The following is a 20,992-nucleotide window of genomic DNA, read 5'->3' as shown; positions in this document are numbered from 1 at the left end:
GCATCCAACAGTCCGGAATGCCCGATAGTCCGGCATCGCTCCGGAAAATTGTAAAAATTTTGGTTTTCTCCAAAAGTGTGTCTTTAAAGCAAATGAAAAGGCTCGAGTGCTATTCGGAAGTTTTCGGGGTAGTTCGAGATCATCAGGAAGAGCTCGGTATTGTTCGGAAACAACAGGTGCAGTGTAGCTCCGTTAATCAATCTCGAAGCGTCTTCGCCATTTTTTTGTGCGGTGTTGTTTTGTGTCCTTTCACATCGCAGTAAACGCAACTTTTGAAACTGTTTATAAAAAAAGTGATTTTCGTTCTAACTGTACAGTGACCACGTTTTCAAAACCTAAGTCTTCGAGTTCTGAACCTGTTGAACAAGAACTAATAGATGGGGACATTATCAGCATTGTAGTAAACCCTCAGCCTACTCAAAATCTTGAAGAAAGTGACTCAGGTGCCGAAACGGAAGAAGAGGAAAAAATCAGCTGGGCGGAAGCTACAGAATCACTAAATAAGTTTATCTCTTTTGCTGACGCTAGTACTAGCTACAGTGCTTCAGAAATTATTGATTTCCATATCATTAGAAATAAATTTTATACTAAACGCCAAAAGTCAAGAAAACAAAAAGACACTCGTGACTTTTTTAAATCTAAGTGAAATATGTTTTACAGTACGTGTACATACAGTATATGAAATGTAAAATAAACTTTGTTGTATGTCTTTGCATGCTGTATTTGTAGTTTAATTATTAACCTAATTGTTCTTATAATTACTGCCCGATAGACCGGAATTTTCGGTAGTCCGGCACCGGGCCGGTCCCGTACGTGCCGGATTATCGGACTTCTACTGTAAATCAGTCTTTTATTTTATTTTCAGCGTGAGCATTTTTTGAAAATAGTTTTAAGTTGAAAGAATTTTCATTTTCTTTCTGATTAAATTTTTCATCGTTATTACCATTCTTATCAATAGAATCTGTAATTGTTTATTGTCGCATTTAACTAGATTTAATAATACTTTAATCCTAGCTATTCTATGGTGGCAGAACATAATTTATCATAGAATAAATAATGCTTTAAGCAGAGATTCGACTAGATTTTGGAAACTATGGGTCATTAAGACCCAAAACTTCCATATTTCTGGGTTCTTTCTTGCCAAAAGTGAGTCCTTATTTAAAATATGACTTCTCATTCCTCTAATTATATTCATGGTCCTCTATATCCCTTTATTAATGTTTATATTTGTAACTATTCTATTTATTAATAAATAAAACTAAAAATTTCAAAAGAGGAAGATTTATATTTGAATTGAACATTTAATCTTTGAATTGCGACTGATCAAAGAAAAACAGACTTTTCCAAGATTTAGATTACTCGTTCCCAACTTATTTTTCAGGTCTTTACGTTTTTCGGCGTATTTGACGTGTTATGGTACAAAAGCAAAATCACTATTGAATATTAGGTGTGTTTGGGGTATAATGTGTCACTGATTTAGTATAAATGGACACGAATTCACATTTGCAAGCTTAAAATTTCAATGTTAAAGTATTATTAAATCATTGAACATCAGAAATAAAAAAGCCAAATGATGATTAACTTTTTTTCTTCTTAAGATTGTTTTTTGGAACTGTACAAAAACTAAGAGAATAGCAGACTCTTCTTAGAAAGCTTTTGGTATACATCATTGTTGCAGATGAGCATTTTGACAGTCAAGTACAAAAATCTAGGACAATCTTGCAATAAACTTACAGTTTGTATATATCGTTCCAATACTGTTGCTGTCTGCTTAAGCAAATCTTGAGCCAAATTGTAAGTTCTTTCACAAGAAGACTGAAATTGTAACATAATGGTATTATAAGTACTTATAAATTAGAATAAATATCTTTATATAAAAATTTTAAGAAATAGTGATTACCTTATTTGGTTCAATAATTTGAGTTAAAATAAACAATAAAAGCTGGTGTGGCACATTATCAGATTCTGCAATCAGAGGACATAACATGCTTAATGTCAAACGACTAACTTTTAGATTGTCAAGGACCCTGGAGAAAAAATATAACATTTTAGTGAATAATGATTCAAAGTTGTAAGCTATTTAATTAAATCAAATATTTTATCATCATTATGAAATACTACTACACACTCTACAATGTGTGGTAGTCATAGAATTAAGTAATTAGTTGTTACAAAACATGGGAAATTGCCAGTCACAAAAACAGGCAATTTTGAAGGCAGAAAGAATACTACTACTCAATAACATGAAAAAACTTGCTTTCCTATGTGGAAAACAATGCAGATCAAAATGCACACTTGGAATGTCATAGGGTTAAAAGTTATGCTTTTCAACAAAAAATTTGATACAATCAGAGGTGATTGTGAGCCCAAGTCAAAATTCCGGAAAATATCTTGCGTTTAAAAAAACGAAACAAAAAAACAGCTTAAATTGAAAAATTAGAAGAAAAAAAATTTAAACAAGGTTTTTTTCCTTTTTCTCAATATTTCTTAGTTTACTTAAAATATATTTAAAATTTTACACATACCTATACCATTTACAAATACCTATGATGATCTGGAGAAGTAATTAAAATTTACAAATATATCTTTCTTTCTTAAGTTTATGATTGTAACAACTATTTACTGATAAAAAATGAATATTGATCATGAATATAAGCTTATAAAGTATCTCTCTGGCTCTCCCTTACAAACAAATAAAATAAACAATGTTTTAAAGTTCCATCTTTGAAAATTTGATTTCCAGAAACTTCTGTGATCAATGATTTCTTGAAACGTCTGGACCTCCGATCTCCGGAACACTGTTAGTGAAAATTCAAGAAATCTGGATTTTTTCCGGAGCACAATCAGCCCTGTACAATTAATTTTTACTATTAATTTGCGATAATACATTTACTATTTTTTTCCCTTCTCACTTAGCTATAATTTCTAGTTCGATTAAACAACTTTAGAGCATTTTCATCCACAAGAATTCTCTATTGTAAAAAATAGTTTAGGGGATTTTAGTAAAAATTCCTACTGTTTATTTTAATTACAAATATCATTCCATCTACAAATATTTATTAAATTTGTTTTGAAAATTTTAATTTAGAATTTACATTCAAATTGTGCAGCTTTAGTGTCGATTTTAATTAAAATAAGTCAAGTAGAAATGAGGTCTTTAAAAATAAAATGGAAAACATTGCTTATAATTTAATGGCCTTCCTTTATAACGATAGTTTCGGGTTAAAGGAAGTTGTAAATGTTTATACATGTCTCAACTCAACTTAAAATTAGATCAAATATGATTGAAAAAAATATCTAAAATTTTTTTGAAGTAAGCTTTGTATTCAGATGTGCTATTTGTCAAAAAATTTAAATTCAAGATATATCTTCTCAATTCAGGAGACTAAAAATTTCCTGTCTCATTTTTTTAACCCATCATATGATAACTTTTCAAAATCATAAATTCAAAAGCCATAATTTAATAATAATAATAAAAAAAAGCATTTATGGTTAAGGAAAACAAAACTATAACTTTAGATTTTGTATTAACACATTTAAGCAACACAGTATTTATGAAAATTTTATACAAAAGACATTATCAACCTTATAATGTTAAACATCTGTTTGAATAATGGAATCACAATCTCTTCAGGTTTCTGCATAGTATCATGGCACAAGGTGAATGTTTTCATAATTGTTAAATTCTGAAACAAATAATCAATTCAGTCAATTTGAAATAAACATTTAAAGCTTTATAAAATATTCAGAAATATTTTAAGTTACCTCAAGCAAGTAAAAAGAACCAGTGAAATTTGTACCACTTGCAGATGTTAAACCTCTTAACTGATCAATGAATAAATTAAATAAGGCCTGAAATAGATACAAATCAGAATTAGAAAATAAATAAAAAGTAACATGAAAAACAAATATTTTCTAAAAAATTATTAATTCCATAAAAGGAGATATTTTTACATTTAAAACTAACTCAATCAGTTTTCTGAAGTACCATGTAACATTTATTATTCAGGTGTTTGTATGTGAGTAAATACTTTCAAAATAATTAATGATTTTTAGTTATTTTAATACAGTTTTAGTAAAATATATTTTAGTTTTCTGCTTTTAGTTATAACAATCATAGATTTTCTAAAGTTCAATTTGAAAACTACTATTACTATTGTTTAAAAAGGTCAGAAATCATCAACAAAAGTTGTCTTTTAAAATTATAAAAAAANTATATTTTAATTTTCTGCTTTTAGTTATAACAACCATAGATTTTTTAAAGTTCAATTTGAAAACTACTATTACTATTGTTTAAAAAGGTCAGAAATCATCAACAAAAGTTGTCTTTTAAAATTATAAAAAAAAATAGATACAGAAGAAAGTCAAAATAATTCATACTTCAAGAATTTTTGGGTCACTATAAGGATTGACTGGAGCAAATATACGGAAAACATCTGCAATACAAAGAGCAGCGCCACGTCTGATGTTTTTACTGCGGTGGTCTAAGAAAAAGTCAGATGCCAGATGAAATGCCAAAGGTTGGTATTTTGAATTATCATCCTCTTGACTAATTGTCTGAAGCACCTTAACACACACCTAAAACAAAAGAAGAAATGAAATGAATATAAAAGCAAATATATATATATATATATATAAGAAACAGTATTCTAATAGTTCAGTTTATATGACACATTCTATTACCTCTTTTACTTCACAACCAAACAATATTATTTAATCTTTTTAATATTACTGATTGCCCACAAAAGGAGAAAAACTGGCGAACAAGTGTCAAAAGTAGAGAGAAGTGGATTCGAATTCAAAAGAAGGCACTGGCCCACTCTGGGCTGTCTAGCCAAATATGATGATGATGATTGCCCACAACTGGTAATAAAGACAAGGGGGAAAAAATGCAATACATGCTTTCCATGACACTGGAAAAATATATGAAATTAAAAAAATCCAATAAAATCGTTATTATTATTTTTTTTAAGAATTACTTATTTTAAGAAAAATCATATGAATAATTTCAATTTTAACAAATAAAATTTTATTTAGTACAAGAAAGTTGAAATTTTTTCACATTTATTTACTTTTTTTAAGACATTTTTAAATTTATCATGCATAAAACCTATATCAGTAATTTAATTTTAATTTGACTAAATGAAGCTAATTTTAGTTTCCTAAAAAATGTGCAATTACATCTAAATTACAATAATTTCTATTATCTTTCCTTTATTTAACGTTAACTGTTAATTCAAAAAATTAATTAAAAAAAATTCTTGTTAATTTTTTGAATAGAGAAGTATTTATTTAAAATGACTTTTGATATTAACTTTGCTTTCAATATCTGGCACAATGAAAAGAATTTTCTTTTTTTCAAACAATAAAATTTATTAAAATAGCAGTATAATTAAGAATAACTTTTTATACCAATTTTGTTATAACATGCTACATAATTTAAAATTTTATTTTCTAAAATACCTCATACTTAAAATAAAAAAATTTTAAAATGCTTTTTTTTTCATAATGTTCTGTTCAGAATATTAAAAAAAGTTTCATCAAATAAAATTTTAAATCATTATGTATAGTCAAATATATAAAAGAAGGGAGTGATTTTATCAACCTTTAAACATTTAATATTCAGGAAATTAAATCCATGTTAGTTCACCCAAAAAATGTACCTTATATAGAAATATGCAAACTTAAATGGAATAAAATAAATTTAATAAAATAAATTAAAATTTTTGGAATTTATTTTTCAAATTTTATTTACTTAAACATAATACATATTTAAACTTAAATTATAAAACAGACATTCATCATACATCAGGGAATTTCATATTTATTTTGTAAAATACAGTACAGAACCCGTTATCCGGAAATCAGAAAACCGGAACAAAATTCGATAAATTTTCCCGCCAATTTCTTTAAGAAATTTTTTTTTTCTTATAAGATTTTAGGATTTTTCTTTCTTTTTTGAAAGATGTTTACCTTACCATCATTTTGGAAATAATCATTAGTGTATTACTTCATCGTTTTTTCTTCTTTTTAAGATTATTTACAAATATATATATTTTTTTAGTTGGGTTTTACAATAAAAAAACGACTTTCTGTAGCGATTCAGAAAAATGGAAAAATCAGTTATCCGGAATAGTGATGGTCCCGATCGTTCTGGATAATCGGTGTCCTACTGTCTAAGAACAATTTTTATGATATTTCTATTACTTTTAAGCGCTGATTCAGTTCATCAGTTGATATATCTTCTGTCAATTCCTTCACTCCTGGAGGGTATACCAATTTTTTCTTCTTTTGTTGTGCCATTGATTGTGTTAAAGAACCAAAATCTATAGCTGAAAATAATAAAAATAAATGAAATATGCTTATTAGCAAGGAAATCTGATTGCAAGCCCTTAAGCTACCAATTTCAGTTGGTTTAACTAGAAAAATGTAATGTTGAATTACAGAGATATCAAATTTTATTGTTATTTTTTATTATTTCATTTCTGACATATTTTTATAATTAAACCTAGCTAGATAATAAGCTTAAAATTTATTAATGGCAAAATTTAATAATTGCAAAATTTATTCATAAACAATAAGGTCCATTAAAAAACATAATATGTGCAATCTTAACTTTTTGTTTTGTTTTGGAGGGAGCTAACTTTTATAATATACTGTAGTGTTGCTACAACTCACTACAATACCTGATGTTTTGAGTCTCTTCTAGGAAATATTTTGAGGTATATTTTCAATGGCATGGAGAGTTACAAAGAAACATGGGGGAAAAAATAGAGCAACAGGAAACAATAAGCAAAATATGTAAAGCACAGGTATGAGCTGTTTCCCTGACTTGCCAGTACAGTGACAGCTCAGAATCCCCGTGTAGTGATGTACATCAGTAGAGGTGGTACAATTTTAAGTAATGTAGAATCCATTGTGTGATATAGGTATTCCTCAAACAGTCATGATCCGTCATCTCAGGAAATATTTATAATTTAAGTTGCCAATACAGGATTATCAAAATTTATTATGTTGAATCTATACTTCAACTGATTTGAGTAGAAAAATATGGAAAAAGAAAATAACCAAGAAATATTAGGTATAGCATACCAACAAACCAGTTTTCAACTCATTAAATGACTTTAAAACAAATAGCATTAAACATTGCTGTAACTTAGAAAATTCAGCTTTCATTTGAAATCGACATGAACAAGAAATTATAATCATAATATATTAAATTTTATTGTTTTTATCTGGCAGATATTATATAATGACTGATATCTAAAAAAATTCGGAGATTAATTTTTTTGTGAGCATAAATTTTTTTAATTAACTTTGGTAGCCAGAACAAGACTGTAAAAATTTGATATTATTCATCACATCAAAATTATACTATAAATCAAATTACCAATAATGAAAAGACAATTAAATTTCTTAAAGATAAGAAAAGGGAGAAATAATCAAGTTAGGTCATACATACTGATTCCTCATTCAAGTGGCTGAATCAGAGCTCATTCTAGGCAGGGTAAGCAGGGCGCAGCACACTGCTGCCCTTTTAGTCAAAAGAATCCACCCTATTGCCCCTGAAGTAAATTAGTGTCCTGATGTAATAAGACTCCATACCAGGGTTGGGTTTTTGACGTCAAAAAGAGGTTTTTGACATGACAAGGGTATAATACTGGTTTAAACCGTCAAAAACCCGTCAAAAATGTCAAAAACTAAAGTTTGCCAAAAAAATATATAAACTTCAAAACTACCAACAGTTGCCATGCATTATATTGAAATTTAATTATACTATAGGTAATCAGCAGGTTTTAAAATATTTTTTAATTAAAATTAAGGTAAAATAACAGATTTAAAATCTCAGAAATTTATATTCAAATGCATGTGCAGAAAAATTTTGCACAAAAATTGTTTAAATATTTATATTTAAAAAAAAAATTTTTTTTTTTTTGATACTTAAGAAAATTAAAAGTTTATTACTATGCATTTTTGACATATAAGGAACATATAACTAATATTTATAAGGAACTTACAAGTTATGTTGTATAAATACAAACTTGATACAAGTGTATAAAAAAAATTTTTAATGTTATACCGAATATCTTTATTATCCAGTATGTTAATTTGAATTTAAAAGTAGTTATATTTGTGAATAATGATAAATATAATTCATATTGTTTATTATATTTATTTATAATTATTACACTTATCATTTTAAAACAATTTTTACCTCTTAATTTTTTTTCCCCACTTGTATTAAGAATACAAATAATGCATATCTTGAAAGCAAGAAGTAATTATTCAACAGCTGAATATTTAGATATTCAACAAAACTATATAGTATTCAGCAAAATGAAATTCACAAGTATTTGGATAAACTAAATTTTCAGCATAGTAAATGAATAGGCTGAATATACTGTAAATCGACACTAACTACTCTGTGTATTTAACAGAAAGCACTTAAATTTGTATTGTCTTATGTTAAAAAGATTATTAAGAAGATTTAAAAGAATATTAAAAAGATTTTTCTTTAAAAGATGTCTAATGTACAAAACTGCTAATGTTTATCTTTAAAAATGTCTAATTTTTAGTATAATCTATACTATACACTAAATTTGGTTATAAATAAATTTCTTAATAATATCACTGCAGATTTTCAATAACACATGAAAATGAATACATAATATTACAAAAGATGTGAGCTTTCAAAAGTACAAGATTTTGGTTACTATTCAAAATATAAGTGTTTCTTCAAAATTTTAAATTTATTTTTTCTAGAACATATTTAGAAACACTATCCTTTATAAAAAATATATAAATTTTATGTATTAATTAAATTTCACATATGAATATAGGTTTTTGACATTTTTGACAGTGAGGTTTTTGACGTGACGGTTTAAACTATGGTTTAAACTGTCAAAAACTGTCACATGTCAAAAACCTGCCAACCCTGCTCCATACCCTTTTTGCACTTTCATTCCTCAACACTTTATTTTTCCCCCAAACTCTACAGTGGATTTCTCAAACTTTTATTTTTAACGCTTTTTACTTAGTTTGTCATTGCTGTCAATACATAGATTTATATGAGAAAGGAAAAATAGCCATCACACCCCGTTGTTGCACTTGTCTTTGAAAGTTTGCAGTTACTTCCACTATCATTAAATCATGATTATTATTAGTCATTTTAATTATTAAATCATAACTACCGACACTTAAAAACATAAATGTATTATTTTATTAATATATGCATGCATTTTAAATATATTACCAAGCTAATTAGCTCATGAACTCGATACATATGTTAATTTATTAATGAAAATTAGTAATTTATATGATTGCTTTGCTACTTTTAGTGAAGTAAAAAAAAAATTCTTTTATTAATTGACAATGTTTTTTAATGTAACGTGTAAGGCCCATGGAAAGAAATTATTGCCTTTTTAGAATAATAATGTCCTTTTTTTAAACTTTTGCACCCTGCCCCTTTTTCTGCCTAGAATGAGCTCTGGCTGAATTAAAATAAAATGGTGGCATACTAAGAGATTTTTGAGTTTGTGTCAGCCCAAATAACTAGTTTATAATTATATGCATATATAATGTTTTTATTTTAAAAAAAAAATCATTCTACTGGCATGAGATTGCAAAAAAAAAAAAGAAAAAAAAAAGAAAAAGGAAAAGAGAAAATTGGGAGAAAAAAAAAAAGAACAGGTATGAAAAACAGTTAAAAAAAGAAAATTTTATTTACAGTATTAGTTAAAAATTAATATGCAGCAAGCTATTTTAACTTTCAACAAGAGAATTAATAAATCACTACCATATCAACCACCTTAGAAAGTCAGCATCTAAAAAACATTTATTTTTAAAATAAGATAATACTATTAAACAAAAGTAAAATTATTCATATAAATATGAAAGCCTTAAATAGGAAAATGGTGCATAGTACATAATACAGAAGTTAAGAAAAAAGGTACTTTTTTTTATTCCAATGCAAAGATATTGAGTACACATAAATTCAACTGCTTTTTATTTTAGAGGTGACAGTTTTTGTTCAAATTAAAAAACAAATAAATAATAAAAAAAAAAAATGAATAAATTTACTTATGCAAGGGAAATGAATACCACCAAAATTTATTAGTGAAATTTGATCAAACATTTAAAAAGACAAAATGGGACTTTAATCTTTATCAATTCATCGATTTTAACTTTTGATGAGTTTATAAAAGGAGGGGAATCTTGAATTTGCGAATATATCTCCTGCCTGAACTAATTTCAGTGATAGTTTATTGCATTGATACAATTATAACAGTAACTACGATTACATTTCTTTACCTTACTTTTGAATAAATTATTTTTTTGAAAAAAAAATTTACTTTGAATTTTAACTTGGTCTGTCATTTTGAAAACTTGTTAGTTGGAATCCCCCTATTTATAATATACTTTTGGTAATTCTAAATCACAAATTAGAAAATTAGTAAATATATTGCTCATTATTAAATTCTCTGAAATTAAAAACTCACAAGTTTTGTTTACTTATTATTTCTATTACACCAGAAAATATTTAACATTACATATCAATAAAAATAGAATAACAGCAAGCCAAAAATTTAATCATAACTGCGAATAAATAAAATTTTAAAATAAAAAAATAATTTTAATAGAAATATTATTCAAACGGTACTTTAACATTATCTTCAAATGTTAAAACTATTACACTACATGATGTGAACAATTAGAAAATTTATATATGATTTAAAAGATAATTTCGTCAAAAAAAAAAAAAATTAGGCCAGTAATATAAATATTTAAGATGTAACATTTTTACTGTAAACTGAAATACACACTTAAACAGAATCTTTCTTAAAAGAATTCAAAATGTAAATAGACTGCAAAGCATATCTTGATTGCAATTCAATGCTAATAACAGCATTATTAAATAGATGATAAATGCGTACACATTATTTAAATGGAACTCAAATCAACTATTAATAATAAAGATAAAGTGCATTTAAATAAAAGTAAAAGAATAAATAACATAAAGAAAACTTACTTCATTCTTCATTCATATGAATCTGCCGCGGCCATGCGTGTAAACAATCACAGTGTTGCCAGAACTTAAGATTAAAAAGTAGCGAATGGAAGCTCCAAATTTTGCAGCCCAATGAAATTATGCTATTGGCGATCGAAATGGGTTGCAGGCTGCGTAGAGCAAAACTCTCTACCTATGGCAACACTTCACATGCTTTCCCCTGTAGCGAGTGGAGAGTCATAGAGGAAGGAAGTACGTTAGTTTATGTCTTGATTTTCATATAGATTAAAATCTTTTATGTTTAAAACTATATGGAACTAAAAACTACATTAAACATAGTTCTAAAAAAACCATAACGAAAATTTAATTGCTGTAGTTGTTAAAGTTCATTTACGTCGCACTAGAGCTGCACAATGGGCTATTGGCGACAGTCTGGCAAACATCCCTGAGGATGATCCGAAGACATGCCATCACAATTTTGATCCTCTGCAGAGGGGGTGGCACCCCCGCTTCGGTAGCCCAACTACCTGCACGTGAAGTCGAGCACTTCACGGTAGCACAGTTTAACGAGAACCAATACCGCACACCCTCGGTCCCTATGCAGACTGATCCAAGTGGTCACCCACCCGCACACTGACAGCAGTCAGTGATGCTTGACTTCGGGGATTTGCTGGGAACCGTGTCTTAACGATCAGTCCACTGCGGGACAACGGAAATTTGAAAAAATATTTTTTTTAAATAAATAAGAAAACTATTACGAAAAGTGAAAATATCGTAGTACATTCGCATACAATTGAAAAGAGGAGGAGAGGGAAGGGAGAAGAGCCAAAGTCATGAAACCGGTCTCTCTCCAGGTGGCGTTTCGAGTTATGCTGGTAATAATTAGTTGTTATGTTCGTAATAATTAGAGATAGTTAGGGACATTTTACTCTACCCAAAGAAAAAAAAAAATAGATATGTGTAGGTTTTTTTTACCAGTAAATTCGATTTTCCAGCGTGGTTGTCGCATTACTTGTTTTCTTTTCTAATCCTTTAAGAATATTTGTAAGTGGTTTTGCAATAACAGCGTAATTTCGAATGTGCTTTCTAAACTGATTGGTGAATCCAAGGAAACTGCGGTTTTCGCGAATTGTTTTTAGAGTAGAGCAGTGTTTCCCAAAGTGTGGTACGCGTACCCCCAGGGGTACGGGAACAGTTTAGCGGGGGTACGCGTTCTTATGCAAAATATCTTGCAACAAACGAAATTTTCAAAATTTCTTATTTAAAAACAACTCTAGCCATAAAAATTTAAGATTGCGTATTTTTCTATTCGCTATGTTTTACTGTTAATAATGAGGTTACTACAGTTAATAATGAGGGGTGTCAACAGGCAGTTGTGATTTTTAACTTTTGGACAATTTAAATTTTTTATAGTAAAAAATACATTCATTTTTTTTATCCGTGGTACACAGCGTTCTACAAAAAATTTAGAAAGGGTACACAAAAGTCATAAGTTTGGGAAACACTGGAGTAGAGTAACGTGCAACTGCTGCTGTGCGTTCTGGATCAGGGCGTACGCCATCTTAGGAAAGAATTCGAGAAAAAGGAGAAATTTCTGATACAGCAAATTGCGACTTTCCTGGATTTAGTTTGAATCCAGCTTTACGAGAAGCTTGAAAAATATTGTAAATAACTTTAAGGTGGTAATCAAAGTTATCATGTGAAGTTGAAATGTCGTCAGTATGTATTTACATTATGTTGTTGTTGTTGTTTCTTATCCTCTAATTGTCTGACGAAGTCAGACAAGATCCAGTAGGTTGTTGACCCTCAAAAAGTCGATTACAAGAAGTGGAGAAGCATATAAATTTACATTTTGTTCAGCAAGGTGGATGTAAGCACATTTTATTGCTCTTGTCATCGTAGATGGGCCGTTAGTGAAACCAAATGGCATTCGAAGAAATTCATAATATCCATCAGCGGTAACAAAACCAGTTTTGTAGATGTCAGATTCTCTGACGCGAATGGTGTTAAATGCTGATTTGACATTAATTTTAAAATTAAAACATTTTCCTACTGTTCATTTAATCGCATCTTCCATCTGGTCGATTGGGTGCGGATTAATCATGGTGATGGAGTTGATAGTGCGTGAGAAATCTACAAAAACTCGTCTTGGAGTGCTTTCATGGAAGGTATGCTCAATGATAAAAGCAGGGGCGGCGTAAGGCGAGTTAGAAGGACGACAAATTCCTTGTTTCAACCTTTTTTTGGATTTGAGTGTTCAATGACGATCTGACTCTGTAAGGCGATATGGAAGACAACGGATAAGCTTGTAATTTTTCAATTCTATTTTGAATTCCACATACGGACATAGTTCAATATTGTCATCGTCAGAATAAAACATGACTGAAAATTGTCCAATTATAGTATCAAGTTGAGTTATTGGATAGTCCTGCAAATTTCGGAAAAAATTCAATTTCAGGAGGATGTTTGCCTGTTCCAGTTTGACAGTCCCGTTAAAAACGTCGTCTAATGATGGTACTGAGAGTTCAGCGGAAGAAATACAGTTAATGCTAGATTACGATGAGTGAATACATTCGTATAGATGGAGCGCAGACGGCGTAAAAATACATAATGAACCGTTATAATCGTAAGTGCATCTAGCTTGAACTTGGTGTTACCAATGAAATCCCAAAATGAGCGAAAATGGAAGTTGGGAACAAATTCCAACCCTGGTCATTAGATGATCAATGTTTCCAACTTTGATGTTTAAAGAAATCCATCCAACAGGGCTTATTAAACTGTCGATGATTTGAGAAAGTCCATCAGTGCATGGGTGAATAACAGCATTAATAGGAACGCAAAAATGGTCATTTTCATTTGCAGGAGCAGATCATGTGAGTGAAATGTTGCGATTTGTGTTGCGACGTAAATTTGGATAATTTGAACCGGTGGCGCCGCGTGGTTCATTATTACCGGAACTAAGTGAGTGTCTAGTTGACTGGAGCTGAGCTTTCAGTAGCTTGTTGGATTCCATCGTTATGAATTTCATGATTGAGTTGAAGGTGAACTTCATTGAGGGGGAGGTAAATTGCACATAAAAGAAGCATGAATTTTTTTTCCATCGCCAGCAAGTAATATCTTGAACATCGTCAGTAGCAGGGTTATATTTACGTCGTTGTTCAACGTGCGAATTGAAATTTTTCGTCTGAGATTTCGGGGGGACTGAAATTTTTTTTAGTTGATTGGCGTGACATATTCTCTTGCTTGATACTTCGAATAGCATCAAGTGTGACAGCTCTGTCAATTAATTCTTCGACGGTAATCGAATTCCGAGTAACTAAGGGAATCTGCCATTTTTCTTCTGCAATATCACCAATTATCATAGAAATTCGATCAGCTTGTGGTATAGTAAACGGAGCTTTTAGTTGATTATATTTATGCTAAGCTTAGTGTTGTATCTTTACTCCAGCGCCATCTACAGTAACGTTTTGTAAACACTCAGAGTAGCAATAAACAAGCTGTCATAAGGTTGTAGTGGTGCTCTCTCTCTTGTCGTATTCCAATGTTAGCATTTACCAGATTTAGAAAAATTACTAAATTTAGGTCTTACCAGCGATATTACAGTCCACACCAATTAGAAGGGAATATTCATGGTTTAATTACCCCCCCCCTTTTGTTACCCCGCATCAACAACACTTAGCATAAATATAATCAACTAATAAACTCTCTTATTTTTTTTTATTTACGAGTGCTATGATTAGCTAAGAATTCCTTCATTGTAATACGCCTTTTAAATCTAGCAGCGAGAGCAGTTTTCCATGCAGTCCAGTCATTATAAATTTTACCTCGTGTCATTTGCCAATTTTTTGCAGATCCAGCGAGGCGAGAAATAGCATTAGTTAATTTTAGATCATCAGACCAATAAGCTGGTGTCGAAATTCTATCTACTTCTTTTATCCATTCAGAAGCATTGTCAATAGCAAGTCTTTAAATATTGAAATAGAGTTTGCGGTATCATTAGTGGATGCAATTTGGGTAATATTTAGTTGACTTATTTGTTAGTCCAATAATTGTTTTTGAGTCTCCATAAATGTAGCAAGAATTGCCGCAAAATTAGAATCTGTTTGCGAAGGTGGAGCTGAAGGGGTTATGGGGAGGAATATGTTGACTACTTAAAAGTTCCACTTGTTTCTGAAGTAATTCAATTTTAGTCAATAATTCTGTGTTAGGCCGGGACAGCCTGGTTGGTCGGGTACTGGGCCCATGTTTAAGAGTTCGTGGGTTCAACAAGCGTCGGCCGAAGACTCCCCGTGTAGTAAATGGTGACTGATACACATTAAATCTGTCGAGTCGCAAAGTCCTCCATATTCCCATAACAAATCAATACCTCTGGGGATACTGAACCAGGATTTTCCTTGTCATCTGGATTGGCTCAAAATTACGAGGTTACGGAGTTGAACATTAGTAGTCGTAAACCCAAAAATTGGGTTCAAAAACGGATAAAAAAAAATTCTGTGTATGTAGAAGCAATTTTCGGATAGACTATATTTGAGGATGTCCCTTGATTCTCACCAAGTTGCGATCGCGGCTGATCGCCAAGCTGGGCGATGTTGAAACCCAATCGTGATTCTGATTGGTTTAGATTAGCGTTACTTTTAAATGTTCAGCGGTTGTAATTTCAGAGTTCCGTTAGTTCTTCGTTGGATACCGGCTGGTAAGGTATCGACTTTCGATTTCGGGATCGCATGCTGTTACAGATGTGTGTATTACTGTAAAATTCATTTTTTCTGTCTTCAATTCATTACAAATTGAAGTGAAGTCAACATTGCTTTCTTCATTACAATGCGTAAATGTGAATTCAGAACGTACAGAACTGAGTCAGCGTGTTCTTAGTTATAGAATATTCTTCTTCTTTATAGAATAGTATATATTTCTGTATTTATATAATTCGGAAAACAACAATAAAGAATCATTCGAATTACTTGAAATAGTAGGTATCATTTGTGCTGATTATTAATAAATTTATATCGTTTTTATGGTAAGTAATTTTTAGTTTTGAAAGAGTAATTTCAACTAGAATTCAGCTATTCTGTTTTTAAGCTACTTATTAAAATTCATATCGAGATCTTAAATTATAAAATTTTGCTGTGTGGCATGTTATCTAAAAGTAATGAAGGGATAATCTATGTATATATTATTCGAAAATAAAATTTTCAAACGAAGAACATATCATATGCTACTCTCCGGATTTATAAATCAGTAAGTGTTATGATTTTTATAATAAAAAATTCGCTTGTAAATTAATAATTTATTTTTCTTAATTGATGATAGTTCACTACAGAATGTTTTTTTACGTCTGATTAAGAACTATAAGAATTAAAAAAAGAAACAATCTGAAAGTTTTTTTATTTCAATATGAGGAATTTTTAAAATCGTTTTTTTTCCTAAGAATTCATTATTTTACTTTTTTAGTTTATAATTGTTGTCAAAAATTTTTTTTTGAAAAATTAAATGGTATAACATTACTTGTGTTTATGCATACTTGTTGCATATTCTAATGTTTGAAGTAATATGATTCAGAAAAGTATGGAATAAAAATTCGGTACTACTTACGTATTAACGCCACCGCAGCTATAGATTTGGCGGTTTTTAAGGGCCGCCAAACTGCACCTAAAATTTTTGTGACAAATTATAAAATAAAACACTTTATTTCAAATCAAAACACTTTATTTAAAATCAAAGTAGTTAATCGGATTTCGGTGGAAAATAGGCCGATATAGAGTTTACATAGATTCAAAACAATCTCTATTTTCTTTCACCTGATGCTGTCGCCATATGAACTATAATAACTAAGATTCCAAATGAAATAACATTTCTATAACGTACTTTTACCAGGATACAGTTTCATATCATGGTAATTGGTAAATTTTCGTTTTTTTGGTAAAATATTTCGCTCCTGAAAAAATAAAATTACATCTTGTTCTCTTTTTGGCAAATCCCAAAGACGCATTTTCGCTGCACTAAAAATGGCGTCAAAAATCAGCAAACAACAAGGCAACAAGGAATCCAAAAGATAACTGTGTGTGAACAACAGGATTGCTCTTTATTGGCGCATTAGAGCAACTTCTGCTGTTGCGGCGATAGTACGTAAGTACCAAAAATTTAACAAGATTTCAGCTATTCTGTTTTTAAGTTACATATTGAAATTCATATCGAGATCTGGCGATTATAAAATTTTATTGAGTGGTATGTCATCTTAAAGTGATGAAGGGATGATCTGTGTATATATTATTTGAGAATAAAGTTTTCAAATTAAAAGGACATATCATTTTGGAATTCTCCAGATTTATAAAACAGGTAAGTGTTATAATTTATAAAATAAAAAATTTTACTTGTAAGTGATTTTTTTTCTCATTTGATGATAATTTTCGATTGAATGGTTTTCTACGTCCAATTATAAATTTAAAAAAAAACAAACATTAAAGTTTTTTTATTTTAATGTGAGGAATATTTAGACTTGTTTTTTTCTTCCTTTTTTTTGTTTCGTAGAAATTTTTTATTTTTTGAGTAATGATTTTTATTGAAACTTAATATTTTTTGATGAAAATTGTTGTCAAAAAAATTTTACGAAATTAAAATTACATAAAATTATGAGCATATGTATACTTTTTGCTCATTTTAATGTTTGAAGTAATATGATTCTTAAAACTATGGAATGTAAAGTTTAAATAGGCCTTTCATGATATCATTAAATTTAGTAAAACTATTTCTCAGGCGTTAGGTTTTATCTCCAATAAGAAGATACATATTTTTTTTTCTGTTTATTTGCACATACTTTTTTCGATGTGTTTTGGATGTTCCTTCTGTTAAAAAAAAGAGGTACCATTCTGTTTTCGTTTGCATAAGAAAGAATATCAAACGTTTTTCTTTTTTAAATTTAATAAGCCACAATAAAGAAGGATCGTTACAATGCTACAGGCTACATTAAAGACGTCTCTAGAGTAACTGAATGACTGTTCATATAGAAATCGCAGGTATTCGTCTCATACAACAAAGCACCTTATAGTTCGTTGCGATCGCGAATTTAATAGGGTAGTATTTTTTATTTTCAAATTTAGTGGATAACATTTGTAAAAAGTGAGTGAAAACAATCCCACGGACAATGAGACGAATTTAAGGTTATGTCAAGGTACGTCTCTTGTGAATATCAATTGATTGTTAGATATTAAAGAACGCCCAGTGAACTTCCTTTTTGCTCAAAGAGCTAGCAAACATCTCTAATGCTAATACTTGCATCTATTTATTGAACTACTTCGTTGATGAAATCGTTTCGTTATTAAAACTATTTCAAGCTTCCATTTTTATTATAAATTAAGTTTCTTTTGCCAACATGGCAACACAGATTTTTGTTTAACTACTTTTTCGTGATTGTTCGTGTAATCCTTTACTACGATCAATAAGATATTTTTCAAAGATTTTTAGAGAAAAAGTCGTAACTGTCTTAAACTAAAAGAAAAATGAAAATTTTAAACTATGTATCACATCTTGCCATTCTCACATCTGAGTGAAAGGTGGACGAAAGCACAAATAGCTTAAATATTTAAAAAAATTCTTATTTTTAAAAAAAATCAATAAATTGACCAGATTTTTCTTCGTTATCATTAGAACAGTTGCTTTTTGTAGCTGTATCACGAAGTAAAAAATATATTAAACCTAAAAATTAAATATAAACGTGAGTTAAGATACAAATGCATGCAATGTTACTCATTTATTTCTTTTATATTACATAAAACTTTTTCAACGCCAAATAAGTTTAAAGTTATTGTATGGTATGTTCTAGATTTAGACTGTCTTTCGATATCTTTTGTAGCAAATGATGACGGTGCAAACGATGATGATGAGGGCAAAAACCACAGATTCAATGTAAGTTGCAATTTTCCATACACTAACCCCAGGTACTGAAAAGAAAAAAAACAAGACATAAAGTGTATATCGATAACGTGAGATTTGGTTCAACGGTTGATATTAACTGTTCAAATTGTGCGATCACCATATAAGATGACGGAAGACGAAATCATGTTACGAGTATGGAGATTACGTTAAATGAGTGTCTGTGAGGGTATATATATATATATATATATATCGTGAGAGAGCAAANTAGAAATTAACTTTACGCTCTATATAGTTCATTGTTGCATATAATTTGATTGTTTGTGTAAGCACCCTTTAAAAATATATATATATATAGATATATCTTTATATAATATAAGAAGAGAGTGGAATGATAACACATAGCCAATCACAGAATCACAGAAGATTCCGGTTAGTAACGCACAAAACAGTCAATCAAAATTGAGAACGGATGTGTGTGAAAGGGTAATAATGCTGTCTGCAGAAATGTCACAACTAAACATACCAGCTAAAGCTTGTTGCGATTTTGATTTGTATCGAATGTGTGAAATATATTGATCAGAGTTTACTTTAAAATACTCATATCTTTGTTACATAAAATGAATCACCATGAATATCTTTGATGTGAATAACTTTTACTTACTTTTAATTGTTTTTTACTTACCTTCAAAAAATTGTTCAAACAGAAATATTAATTAACAGTTCATATTTGTTTGAGATATTTCTTAAACAATGCATAAAAGTGAAAATCATTCTTACACAAAAAGATGCAAAAAGAAAAATCTATGAAAAATGTACATAGCTAGGTTTTGGGAATATTTAGAGATCTATTGTAAATAGTTTCTAATTTTATTGTTTTCACCTTATCTTTTTATAACAATTCTGACAAAAATGTTATCTATTGTAAATAGTTTCTAATTTTATTGTTTTCACCTTTTCTTTTTATAACAATTCTGACAAAAATGTTTATTGATCATTGATAACATTATTATTTCACTTTATATTTCTGTTTTTATTAATATTCAGTATGGCAAAAATAATTGGTATAAATATACTTGAGGGTGACCCTTGGCGAAATTGGCGACTTATGTTTGGCGCCATTCCTGTTTGCTTGGAACACCGTGGTAACAGGAATGTCTGCTAAAACATAATGTAATTTCTATAAAGCATTGGAAAATTTCAACGAAACATCGGCCCAAATTTTATAAAACGGCAATGAACCCAATGTAAGCAAAATTAATAAACCCAATAAAATGCATTTTGAATCGAAACAAAAATTAATGGAGTAAGCACAGAAAGAAAAGGAAAAAAAAACAATTCACTTTTTCATTAAGCTTGAATATCCTCAGATTTAGGTGCACAGAATTCTCTAATGGCAGTTAGATATTGTCTAAATTTATCATGAATAGAATATACTGAATAGAATAGACATTTATCATGTGTACCTCCATCGTCACATAAAGTCGTCGAAATACGAATCGAAAAAGGCGTCTATGGTACCGGACTGGCGGTGACAATTTTATCTAAAGTCCCTTTTTATGACTGCCTACATACCTTCGATCTTATTGACCAGAAGCAAAAGTAACCTTACCAGCCGGTATCCAACGTAGAACTAACGGACCTCTGAAATTACATATACCATTGAACATTTAAAACTAACACTAAAATCTAAACCAATCAGAATCACGATTGGGTTTCAACATCGCCCAGCTTGGCGATCAACCGCAATTACAACTTGACGAGAATCAAGGAGCGCCCTCAAATATAGTCTACCCAAAAAATTAAATTGCTTAATTTAATATGTCGAATTTCAGTTACATATGTTTTTATTATATAATTTGCTTTTTGTCTGGTAGAAACTAAAATATTTTGTCAGTCAGCATTATTGAAGTTAATTGGGCGATTACTTGAAATGGTATTTGCTTTTGAAATATTACTTAACATCAACTTATTAATATTACACGTTGTAATTTGTTTGCCATATTTTAAAGTTTTTTCATCAGGTATTAATTGTTTTCAGTGTAAAATTAAAATTACTGGGGGGGAGATGAAGCACCATATAGGGAGCATATATATATATATATATATATATAT

At 29.6% G+C, this 20,992-nt stretch overlaps 2 protein-coding genes across 5 annotated transcripts in view; both read right to left on the bottom strand.

Annotated features, from left to right (window-relative positions):
• LOC107453953 (sister chromatid cohesion protein PDS5 homolog A) overlaps nt 1–11,258 on the bottom strand; it is a 38,649-nt gene extending 27,391 nt beyond the window's left edge. For 2 of the 4 annotated variants that reach the window (XM_043053953.2, XM_071177337.1), the window contains exons 1-8: nt 11,030–11,257; nt 9,728–9,824; nt 6,208–6,332; nt 4,381–4,578; nt 3,766–3,852; nt 3,586–3,686; nt 1,901–2,027; nt 1,735–1,815 (exon numbers count right to left, since the gene is read on the bottom strand). In XM_043053953.2, coding sequence (XP_042909887.2) covers nt 1,735–1,815; nt 1,901–2,027; nt 3,586–3,686; nt 3,766–3,852; nt 4,381–4,578; nt 6,208–6,303 — 690 coding nt within the window. In that variant the 5' untranslated portion in view covers nt 6,304–6,332; nt 9,728–9,824; nt 11,030–11,257. Of the gene's footprint in view, nt 1–1,734; nt 1,816–1,900; nt 2,028–3,585; nt 3,687–3,765; nt 3,853–4,380; nt 4,579–6,207; nt 6,333–9,727; nt 9,825–11,029 lie in introns of all 4 variants that reach the window. The other 2 variants (XM_071177336.1, XM_071177338.1) reach the window with 2 other exon arrangements.
• A 7,482-nt stretch (nt 11,259–18,740) lies between these two features.
• LOC107453956 (matrilin-3) overlaps nt 18,741–20,992 on the bottom strand; it is a 24,021-nt gene continuing 21,769 nt past the window's right edge. The window contains exon 6 of the mRNA XM_043053955.2: nt 18,741–18,945. Coding sequence (XP_042909889.1) covers nt 18,830–18,945 — 116 coding nt within the window. The 3' untranslated portion in view covers nt 18,741–18,829. The remainder of the gene's footprint in view (nt 18,946–20,992) is intronic.

This window comes from Parasteatoda tepidariorum, chromosome 2, assembly GCF_043381705.1.
Source record: "Parasteatoda tepidariorum isolate YZ-2023 chromosome 2, CAS_Ptep_4.0, whole genome shotgun sequence".
Classification (NCBI taxonomy): Eukaryota; Metazoa; Arthropoda; class Arachnida; order Araneae; family Theridiidae; genus Parasteatoda; species Parasteatoda tepidariorum.
The sequence above is the reverse complement of the archived record's forward strand: the minus strand, read 5'-3'. Positions and strand labels throughout refer to the sequence as shown.